At 46.5% G+C, this 11,932-nt stretch overlaps 1 protein-coding gene across 1 annotated transcript; it reads right to left on the bottom strand.

The window, feature by feature from the left end:
• Positions 1-4,977: 4,977 nt before the first annotated feature.
• Positions 4,978-11,232, bottom strand: SNU13 (small nuclear ribonucleoprotein 13). The gene is made up of 3 exons (XM_054016226.1): positions 11,103-11,232; positions 6,721-6,841; positions 4,978-5,487 (listed from the first exon to the last, which is right to left on the bottom strand). Exons 1-3 carry the CDS (start codon positions 11,103-11,105, stop codon positions 5,225-5,227), a joined length of 387 nt encoding a protein of 128 aa, XP_053872201.1. The 5' UTR covers positions 11,106-11,232; the 3' UTR covers positions 4,978-5,224.
• Positions 11,233-11,932: the final 700 nt, after the last annotated feature.

Below are 11,932 nucleotides of genomic sequence, written 5' to 3'. Positions count from 1 at the left end.
ACCTCAACCTCCTGCCCCAGCCCTGATCCCCCTCCTCAGTCCAAGCCCAGAGCACCCTCCTGCACCCCAAACTCATCCCTAGCCCCACCCTGGAGCCCCCCTACATACCAACCTTGACCCTGCCCAGAGGTCCCCCCCAACTCCTCATTTCTTGCCTCACCCCGAGCTGGAGCCCACACCCCAACCTCTAGTTCTGTGAACATTCATGGCCCACCATACAATTTCCATATTCAGATATGGCCCTCTGGCCCAAAAGTTTGCCCACCCCTGCTCTAGTATGGAGGTGCTGATTAGGTAAGTTACATCTTCATAGCACTCAAGTGGACTTCATGGTCTATTTTGCTTTTAGCCTTGCCTCAGTCATGATTTTAACAGACCCTTTCATTATGTAAAAATTTAGCAAATAATGAAAATGGGGTTAGTTTAATTGCCTCTGCTCCCTTTAACAAGCAAACTCTCCCTTCACTCAGTCCTTTATTCCTGGTGCTCTTGTACAGTGTTAAAGGAGACAACTGTCTTGGCATGCTGTGAAGTGTCTAGGCCCTTTACATAGTGGTGGCTGTGAATATATTCAACTATCATAGTTGAGAAACTCTTATAAGGAAATGTTTCAGAGTAGCAGCCGTGTTAGTCTGTATCCGCAAAAAGAACAAGAGTACTTGTGGCTCTTGGGACTGAGAGGGACCAAGGTGCCACAAGTACTCCTGTTCTTATAAGGAAATGACAGCTCTACTGTAGTTAGGGTTGAGAGGTTTACTGTTTAAAAGAAACTATTCAAAGGTCTCTAAAAGCCCCCTGGTAACGCAGATTGCCTTGTAGTGGTGTGGGATAGGGTTAGTGGTCCACACTTGGGATCATCTGAGCCTCAGATCCAGTCTCCCTAAAAATCAGCCAATGGCTTTTAATGTATTCTTGTGTACAGGGGGGGGGGGGGGGGGGTGTCAGGTAAATCCTAAACAGCGGAGATGAATCTCACCTATGGCAAGCTTACAATTCCAGGATGGTGCATCATCAGCTTGAACCAAAGCAAATGAAACATGCATGTAGCTAGAGTAGGACTTTGCTAACAGTCACAGGGCTTGCATGTAATCTCTTGCCACAGTAACTGGGTAACTCAAGGTGACATGCTGTGGTCAGTGAATTTGACGACCACCCCTCCCCCCCCCCGCCCCAGAGTAAATTTGAGCCTTACTCTGGGCAGTTTTCAGAGACTGTTCCTTATGTGGCTCTTTTGGATAATTTTGTCCAGAGCCCAAAATGTCCATGTTGAGAGATTTTGAAGTGCTCTAAAATCCACCTGCAGACTCCTCTTTTATTTCAGAAGTATTAAGAAAATAAGCATTAATCAAATAGAACAGGAAAGGCTCCACTAAGTAAATGGGACTGTGTGAAAGCACATCAGTGGCAAGGTGTTCTGATATACAGCCCCCCTCACAAACTGCTCAGAAGTTTGATTTTTATAATTATGGAACAGGGAAGGGACTCTGCCCCTTTAGGTTGTTATGGTGGCAGTACTCCCCACCTGCTGACCTTTAGTAGTGGAAGGGATCATTCAAAGCCTGTTTCTGAAAATCTCATTTGATGAGCTGGGTTGTCAAAAATTTTTTTTTTTACAATCCCTTAAATCAAGTTATGTCTATACTATAGGACGGGGTGGGCAAACTTTTTGGTCTGAGGGCCACATCTGGGTATGGAAATTGTATGGCGGGCCATGAATGCTCACAAAATTGGGGGTTGAGGTGCAGGACGGGGTGTGGGTTTGGGTGGGGATGAGAGGTTCAGAGTGCAGGAGGGTGCTCTAGGCTGGGACCAAGGGGTTTGGAGGGCAGGGGAGGGGGGAGAAAATCCAGGTTGGGGCACAGGAGGGGGTCAGAGGTGTAGGCTCTGGGCAGCACTTACCTCAAGCAGCTCCCAAAAGCAGCGGCACGGCCCCTCTCCAGGTCCTACATGGTGGCACAGCCAGGCAGCTCTGTGTGCTGCCTTATCTGCAGGCACCGCCCCTGCAGCTCCCATTGGTTGTGGTTCCAGAGCAGCATGTGGAGCCCCCTGGCTGCCCCTATGCATAGGAGCCAGAGGTGGGGACATGCCACTGTTTCTGGGAGCCATGTGGAGTGGGGCAAGCCCCAGACCCCGCTCCTCGGAGGGAGTTCAAAGGCTGGATTAAAACGTCTGGAGGGCTGGATACAGCCCCCCCAGGCTGTAGTTTGCCCATCCCTGCTATAGGAGCTACAGTGGCACAGCTGTGGCATCATAGCTATGCCACTGTAGTGTAGACATTTCCTACAGCCACAGAAGGGCTTTTTCCCCAGTAGTATAGCAACACCTCCCTGATTAACTGTAGGTATCAATACTGCCACATCTACAGTGAGGTTGTCATCAAAAAGGACATTTGCTCTCTGAGGCCTGGTCAACATAGCTAAAGTGGTCAGGATGTGAAAATCCACACCCGACCTACCTTACTATGCCAGTCTAACAGTGTAAATGTAGCAATGTTGATGGGAGAATGCTTGAGGGGGTGGGAGGTGTAGCGTTCCCACATTGCAAGAAAAAACACACCTGGTCAGCATAGCTTACTCTACAGGACTACTCTTGGATTCCTTACGGACACTGGGCTCTCCCATCATAATGGCCATGACTATAATGCTTTCTACCATCAAAGACCTGAACTTAGGTATTCATGGCTTTGTCACCTCTCCGTTGAACTACAGCAATGAGATATGCCTAGGCATGATACCTGCAGCACTTAGGGAAACTCCAACTAGCACAAAACATTGCAGCACATCTCAGCAATACATGCAACTGTGAGCACACACCTGTCCTCTGCTCTACACTAGCTTCCTACAGAATACTGAATGAAGGTCTTAGTCTCCTGGGTCTGGGCCCTTGAGTGCTTTGAAGATAAAGACTATTTAAAGTTCCAGGACAAAGTGTGATTGACTGCTTTGCTCCTCTCACATAGTGGAACTTTACAGATTAGCTTTCCTCTTATTGTTGAGACAGAACTTGTTCCAGAGGCAGTTGGAGACTATGGAACCAACACTCCCCAGGAACCATCACAAGCCACCACTTTCTGTTCCAAATGTAAGGCATTTCTTTGACCTTGCTTTCTTCACTATAAAGCAAACACCCACCTTACCAAAGACACTCCACTGCCTATGCTTCCCCTTGTGGGGAAGAGGATGGGAGAACATAACAGTGTAGTCATGTTACTTAATACACTATTAGAAGACGCCAAGAGATACTAATGAGTGTGGTATAAAAACCTATAGAGACTAGACGACAGCCTGGTATACCTCGGATATAGCCTCCAGAACTCAATGCTGAAATAGGGTATACTTATCCCTCAACATACATGCGCATCTCTGTATCACAGCAAGAGCCCTTCCTACCTGGCTCCAACTGATCCCACCATTCAGTACAGCTACACCTAACAGTTAACACAACCAGAGTGCATCTAGATTAGCATTAGAATTCAAGTCTGCATAACCCAGCCCGGCCAATGGAAAATTTGTTCATGTCCACTTATGGCACCCTCCCCCACCAGTGGTAATGCCAGTTACAGGATTGCACTTAATACGGCGTTGTAGGGGTGGCACCTATCTTAACTTTTGGACAAAACAGAAGATTTACAGTTAAAAAATAAAATAAAAAAAAAAGCTGGTGTGGGTGGTAGGCAAAAGGTCCAAGAGCTAGTGTGGCCAAAAGAAACAGCATTCCAATGAGGAAAGGCCACGGAGAAGTTCAAGGGTGTCTCTATTCTTCAGTCTTGGGTCTGATGAAGTGGGCATTCACCCACGAAAGCTTATGCTCCAATACTTCTGTTAGTCTTAAAGGTGCCACAGGACCCTCTGTTGCTTTTTACAGATTCAGACTAACACCGCTACCCCTCTGATATCTATTACACAAGCCTCATTTCACCTTTAAAGTGAAAAGAATAGACAGACTTTTTCTGTTTTCATGTTCAGTTCTAAAGCTAGGCCTTTACTGATAGTAACAATACACCTTTGGGAAGAGTCTGTGAATACTTACACTGTTCCTTGCTATCCTTATTTCTCCTTCACCACATGTGGGCCTTGATAAGCTTCTTCCTACCAGGAAGTAGCAAGCTTATTTTCTTCCCTGGTGTGTGCAGTTTTACTTTGGTGGGGTTGTGTGTGTGTGTGTGTGTGTGTGGGGGGGGGGGGGGGGGGGGGGGGTTTAAACACCCTTGAGAACCAGCTTTTTGTAGATCACAGCAATGCTGCAGACAGACGCACCACTACTAAACAAAATGATAGAGGGCAGCTCTAATATGCTGCATTAGAAGGCACAGCATTAGCCCTGGGGGGCAGGGGTGTCTCTAATTCATTTTTAATTGTAAAAGGCTGTTAGCAGCACATTCCTATCCAAGACAGGCTGAGAGAAGTCACATACATGAGTTGACAAATCTGGGAATATATGGATTTATTTAAAAAAATACCAGTTTAACCCCGCCCCCGCCAAAAAACCAACCAACCAAAAAAAAAAAAAAAAAACAAAAAACCACCAAGCAAGGTTAGAACTATCACCCATAGCATTGTAGTAGGATTTCTCCTCCCTCTACACCTCTCATACAGTGGCCTCTTGATCGAGTCAGCAGATATGGTGAAAATGGGCTTGGCCTGTATCCTACACCACATAGCTGCCACTGTCTTTGTCCCTCCCCCTATTATTTTCCTCTCCCTTAAAGCAGCAATTGCTGAATATACACCATTACACTGCAGATCCACCTTAATTTTCCTCATTGGACCAAACCGTCTAGAACACATACATTAAATTATTCATGTCTGTTACAGGTCAAACTTATCACAGAAGACTTTGCTGCAAAATGAAGGAAGCTAATCCATTATTGGGAGAGAAAAAGTGTAGGTTAATCATGCCCTCAAGTGGGGCAATATGTTATTTTGCATATCACACAGGAGGAGCTACTCTCACTCTGTTGAGCAGAGTTTTGAGAACTAGTACTGCAAGAATGTCTTCTGAAAGGCCGGCAAGGGAGAGAGGGAGAAAATCTAGACTCACCCACAGTGGAGAGTTGAAATATATAATAGGAGCAAGCCACTGTAAAACAAACACCTGGCATTTTGAAACAAGAGTTTGGTATCAAACTATTGTATTGTCTAACTATCATTAATTTCCTCCCCAACTTTTTTCTTTTTTTTTCTTTTTTAAATTATGGATTTCAGCTATTGGGTTTTAGGCAGATTTAAACCAACAGTCTCTCTATAGCTTGCTGGACGGATTGAATCTGAGGCTTCAGTTGTGACCCCTCCTTGATGGTAATTGAGCAGGCAATGACAGGCCGGGAGACACCACATGCCCGGCCCAGGGCCTGCTTGGAGCGCACAAAGACATAGGGCACATTCTTGTCCTCGCACAAGAGAGGGAGGTGCAGGATGATCTCCAGGGGCTCAGCATCTGCAGCCATCACAATGAATTCTGCTATTCCTCTGTTCAGTGTTTTAGTGGCTGGAGAGAGAGAGAGAGAGAGAGAGAGAAGGGAAAGGATTAGGTGGAGGTCTTGGCGTGGAGCATATTAACACAAGAGAACGTTAGGAAACACAGAAATCTATTTAGTGAATCCATTATAGGTAGATGCCACAGTAATGCTACTAGGAGCTCTAGTCAAGGACCAGGACCCCACTGAGCTGGGTGTTGTACAACCAGAACAGAGATAGTCCTGCCCCAAAGAGCTCTTGAAAATCACACACACACACACACACACACACACACACACACAGAGATTGGACAAGGCTGTTGGGAACATATTCTATGAATCAAACCTGTATTGTTTGACAGGGAGGGAGTGAAGGAAGGTGATATATGCGATTGTATAGATAAAACTGATCCAACAACTTTTTTCATTTTATTTTTTATAATTAGGACATAGGAGTCTGGTTTGTCTGTATCCTTACCCAAAGCCAGTAGTGCCCAAACTTTCCCCCTCACACACTGCCTTACCAGTAATGGAATATGTCTGCAGCCCCCTGGGCTAGCAGCGAAGTCACAGCTGGGCTGAGGACAGAGTGGGGGCAGGTGGCTGAGCTGTAGCCAATGCCCAGGAGGGGAGCCAGGGCTGGAGTGGGCCCCCCCGCCCCCTCGGACATTCCTCCACACCCCCCAGTTTGGGGACCACTGCCCTAAACACTATCAGTTCTTATGCAGCACAGCAATGGGCACTACAGACAAATATTAAGGATGTAATCCTGACAAATTAGTCTCACCACCAGCCAGCCATCTTCTAAAACACTCTCCCCTGCTACCCGTCCTCAAAACACACAATACCACACAGGAACAGTTATACCAACAACCCTATTTTGTGCAGTTAACAGAGAGGCAGGTGGCAGCTGCACAGTTTTGCTGAAGAGGTTAGTTTTGTTCCTGCTAGAATATTCTGTAAGGGAAAAGAAAAGAAACCCCAAACATTTGCACAAGCCAGAAACTGTATAAAATAAACAATGTGGATTTGGAAGGGTGAATTACCAAACATCCCAATTCCACAGCTGGAGACAGGGGAAGACAACCATCATCTGCAACATCTAGTGTGGTAAACTATATGTTCTAGGAATTATCTGGGGGAAGTTCTCTCGCCTCAGAGGTCAGACTTAGATCATCACAGTGATCCCTTTGGGCCCCAGAATCTATTAAACCCTTTCTTTACTTTCGGCAAACACAGCATGTTTTATAACAAACAGACCTCACCTTCATTGGCACCCTTGCGTAGCTGTTTGTAGTTGCAGGACTGCTGTACAAGGTCCAGCAGAGTTTTGGTGAGTTGTGCATCAGCCAGTGGGTAAGCTTTGGGGTTCACTTCTGCCTCAGTCTAGAAAAAGGCAAGAATTACAAGAAGCAGAGAAAAGCTTCACTTGGAACATTCACAGGCAGATACTGAGTTTAACACATCCAAACTCCTTAGAACCACTGCTTCACATCCTGCCAGGATCAACTCAGTCCCTGACTCTTCTAAAACACCTACACAAAAATCTATCCACAGATGAGACAGGAAACACTGAGGTCCTGTCTGCTCTGCATGGACACTAAAGATTGCATGGCATCCCAAAGTTACATACACACACAGGTTTGTTCTCAGTCCTAAACCAAAGTTCCCCTCCACATACTTTTGTTTCACATATACCATGCCAATTCCAGCCCAGACATAGTTCAACAATGAGCCCTTTGCAATTTCAGGTGCTATGTTAATATAAAATGTTTATCTGCCAACATAGGGACAGCAATTGCACATTTTTAGATCTGAACGTATAAGAATAATCCTGTAAAGAGAGTCAGGCACCACGTTTATTTTTGAAAAGGCATGTTTTAAGAATTAAGAATGGAATTTTCTGAGAACAATTCAAAAGGAAATCTACTTAACACTTCTCCCCCCCGCTCCAAGTGTTGGAACAGTTTTGTGCTAGCGCCTAACAAGCAGGAAGTAAAAATCAACCAGGCTAGTTTGTGTCCATGATAAGTGAAAACAAACGAACAGCATCAATAGGGGAAGAGATAGAATTCTTCCCTGTTTTAATGAAGGCTTTTCTACAACCTTATGTTAACAGTTAAACTGTTCTAGAGCTGCACAAACAAGTGACAGAATTTTTGAGGCCCTTCTGTAACAGGGATATGCTTCTGCTCAGGGTCAGCTCTACTATATAAGTAGCCAGACACATAGTAAATATTCAGACAGGTGATTGTGGAACTGAAAGGAGAGGGAACAGGTTTGTCTAGACAGAGACAGCTCTGCTTCTCCAGTTTGAGACATTCTTATGCCTTAGAAAGGCACAACAGGATACCTCCTAGAAGGAGACAGTGTGATCCTGCTGGGAGAGCAATACAGCGGTGCGCAGACAATCCAGGAAGTTTTTGGAAAGTGTAGGAGACAATTTCCTGGTGCAAGTGCTGGAGGAACCAACTAGGCGCAGAGCTCTTCTAGACCTGCTGCTCACAAACCGGGAAGAATTAGTAGGGGAAGCAAAAGTAGATGGGAACCTGGGAGGCAGTGGCCATGAGATGGTAGAGTTCAGGATCCTGACACAAGGAAGAAAGGAGAGCAGCAGTATACGGGCCCTGGACTTCAGAAAAGCAGACTTTGACTTCCTCAGGGAACTGATGGGCAGGATCCCCTGGAAGAATAACATGAGAGGGAAAGGAGTCCAGGAGAGCTGGCTGTATTTTAAAGAATCCTTATTGAGGTTGCAGGAACAAACCATCCTGATGCATAGAAAGAATAGTAAATATGGCAGGCGACCAGCTTGGCTTAACAGTGAAATCCTTGCTGATCTTAAATGCAAAAAAGAAGCTTACAAGACGTGGAAGATTGGACAAATGACCAGGGAGGAGTATAAAAATATTGCTCAGGCATGCAGGAGTGAAATCAGGAAGTCAAATCACACTTGGACTTGCAGCTAGCAAGAGATGTTAAGAGTAACAAGAAGGGTTTCTTCAGGTATGTTAGCAACAAGAAGGAAATCAAGGAAAGTGTGGGCCCCTTACTGAATGAGGGAGGCAACTAGTGACAGAGGATGTGGAAAAAGCTAATGTACTCAATGCTTTTTTTTGCCTCTGTCTTCACAAACAAGGTCAACTCCCAGACTGCTGCACTGGGCAGCACAGCATGGGGAGGAGGTGACCAGCCCTCTGAGGAGAAAGAAGTGGTTTGGGACTATTTAGAAAAGCTGGATGAGCACAAATCCATGGGGCCGGATGCGCTGCATTTGAGGGTGCTAAAGGAGTTGGCGGATGCAATTGCAGAGCCATTGGCCATTATCTTTGAAAACTCATGGCGATTGGGGGAGGTCCCGGATGACTGGAAAAAGGCTAATGTAGTGCCCATCTTTAAAAAAGGGAAGAAGGAGGATCCGGGGAACTACAGGCCAGTCAGCCTCACCTCAGTCCCTGGAAAAATCATGGAGCAGGTCCTCAAGGAATCAATTCTGAAGCACTTAGGAGAGCAACGTGATCAGGAACAGTCAGCATGGATTCACCAAGGGCAAGTCATGCCTGACTAACCTAATTGCCTTCTATGAGGAGATAACTGGGTCTGTGGATGAGGGGAAAGCAGTGAATGTGTTATTCCTTGACTTTAGCAAAGCTTTTGATATGGTCTTCCACAGTATTCTTGCTGGCAAGTTAAAGTAGTATGGGCTGGATGAATGGACTGTAAGGTGGATAGAAACCTGGCTAGATCATCGGGCTCAATGGGTAGTGATCAATAGCTCCATGTCTAGTTGGCAGCCGGTATCAAGCGGAGTGCCCTAAGGGTCAGTTCTGGGGCTGGTTTTGTTCAATATCTTCATTAATGTTCTGGAGGATGGCGTGGACTGCACTCTCAGCAAGTTTGCAGATGACACTAAACTGGGAGGAGTGGTAGATACTCTGGAGGGTCGGGATACAATACAGAGGGACCTAGACAAATTAGAGGATTGGACCAAAAGAAATCTGATGATGTTCAACAAGGACAAGTGCAGAGTCCTGCACTTAGGACGGAAGAATCCCATGCACTGCTACAGAGTAGGGACCGAATGGTTAGGAAGCAGTTCTGCAGAAAAGGACCTAGGGGTTACAGTGGACAAGAAGCTGGATATGAATCAAAAGTGTGCCCTTGTTGCCAAGAAGGCTAACAGCATTTTGGGCTGTATAAGTAGGGGCGTTGCCAGCAGATCGAGGGACGTGATCATTCCCCTCTATTCAACATTGGTGAGGCTTCATCTGGAGTACTGTGTCCAGTTTTGGGCCCCACACTACAAGAAGAATGTGGAAAAATTAGAAAGAGTCCAGCAGAGGGCAATAAAAATTATTAGAGGGCTGGAGCACATGACTTATGAGGAGAGGCTGAAGGAACTGGGATTGTTTAGTCTGCAGAAGAGAAGAATGAGGAGGGATTTGATAGCCATTTTCAACTACCTGAAAGGTGGTTTCAAAGAGGATGGATCTAGACTGTTCTCAGTTGTACCAGATGACAGAACAAGGAGTAATGGTCTCAAGTTGCAGTGGGGGAGGTTTAGGTTGGATATTAGGAAAAACTTTTTCACTAGGAGGGTGGTGAAGCACTGGAATGGGTTACCTAGGGAAGTGGTGGAATCTCCTTCCTTAGGAGTTTTTAAGGTCAGGCTTGACAAAACCCTGGCTGGGATGATTTAGTTGGGAATTGGTCCTGCTTTGAGCAGGGGGTTGGACTAGATGACCTCCTGAGGTCCCTTCAAACCCTGATATTTTATGATCTAATGGCTAGAACACAGAGTGGACTTGGGAGACCTGGGTCACGTGCCACTGGATGGCTGGGTAAGCTTTGGCAAGCCATGTCACCTCTATAAATTTGTTAGTCTCTAAGGTGCCACAAGTACTCATCGTTCTTTTTGCTGACACAGACTAACACGGCTACTACTCTGAAACCCCTATATCTCAGTTTCCCTCTGCCAAGTGGTTTGAAATCTACAGACAAAAAGCAGTATAAGAACTAAATACTGTTATTGCTACAAGAATTTTTGCTGTACCTTACCCCTTTGTATTATGGTCAATTAACATTCAATAAACGGAGACTCATGTTGTGAAATAAGCAGCAACATCCTATACTGTTCTCATACCTTATCACAAGGCGGAGGACGGGGAAAGCATAACCTCCATGTGCTCCCACCCAGCCCTGTACTCCCCCACACCGAGATGTGGGGAGGTAGCTATCATCCTGCTGGTCTTCGCAAGCTCCCACCCCACCCAGCGGGGGAGCACGTAGGCAGTGAAGTGAATGAACGGGAATCGGGACACAGCGCTCAGAGGAGGGCGAGCAGTTGCGCACACAAAAGCCACAGGACATGACCGCAGTTGCTGTGACCGGTCAGCTGCCCTGTGCGCGGCAGTAGGAATCATGGACGGGTGTTCAGATATACGGGCGCCCCAGCGGCCTCTTCCCCCTCCCACGTGGCGGCCCCTGTGCTCCACGTGCCCCGGCCCAGGCAGGGCTCCCGGTAGCCCGCCCGGCTATCCCCTTCCTTGCGCACGCTGCTTGCAGAACGCGGAGTGTCCCAGCGTTCCGCCCCCCACGTGCTTAGCCATCAGCCCACATGGGCTACCCCGGCCTGGGCGCCACTCACCATGGCTGCGCGGTAGGCGAACCGAGCCCTTCCCTGTGCGGAGCGGAGCGATCCTCTCGGCCCGAAAGCTTCACGGAGGGAAAAAACCTAAAACGCTCTAAGTGCGTCGCGCCCGGAAATGAGGTTTAGCTGAGCCCGGCCGGGCGGGGAGCCAGGAGAGACTCATCTTAAAGGGCCAGCGCTGCTCTTTTTAAAAACCGGCCAGATCTAATCTGGATATACGTGGGTTGTGTTGTGCATTGCGCCCCCTGCGCGTGATCAGGTCCCATTACAGAAGCAACAATTCAGGAACCAGAGACCAGCTTTGCTTGCAGCGAAAAGGGATTTTGGCCGAAACATTCTTCGATATCCTGCTCAGCCTGGGGTTTCCATATAGAGATTGTTATGCTGGAGATTAGAGGCAGAGCTGAATTCTGATTTCAAATGCATTCTGAATAGAAAGACAAACCTACTCACACTATACAAGGCACATAAATTATTCAGGGTAGTTTGGAGTAACAGGGTGAGATTTTAGCTGGGCATCAACATATTTTTCTAACAGTGCGATCTTTCAGATGACTGAATCCTCTCCCAAAGAAAGAGGTGGACGCTTTGTTGACAGTATACTGAATGATACAATTCCCTACTAGCCAGGGTATGGAGAATTAACAAGATGTGTCTGAAAAGTACATCATTACAATTTTAATTTCTGTTGCTTTAGACTCTAAGGACTTGCTTTTCAGAACAGCTGATAATCATAATTCTAGTTGAAGGCTCTAAGAGCTATGGCCGTATTGGCAAACCAGGCTCTAAATTCTGTATCAGCTGATTGCCTATCTTGATCCTTAGTT

Source organism: Malaclemys terrapin, chromosome 1 (assembly GCF_027887155.1).
Source record: "Malaclemys terrapin pileata isolate rMalTer1 chromosome 1, rMalTer1.hap1, whole genome shotgun sequence".
In the NCBI taxonomy this organism is placed as follows: domain Eukaryota; kingdom Metazoa; phylum Chordata; order Testudines; family Emydidae; genus Malaclemys; species Malaclemys terrapin.
This window is presented reverse-complemented; position numbering and strand designations above follow the sequence as displayed.

Excerpts from the sequence above, each read along its gene's own strand:
- SNU13 (XM_054016226.1), bottom strand. Across the intron at positions 5,488-6,720 it reads ACGCAAGGGTGCCAATGAAG|CCACTAAAACACTGAACAGA; the intron begins GTGAGGTCTGTT and ends CTCTCTCTCCAG.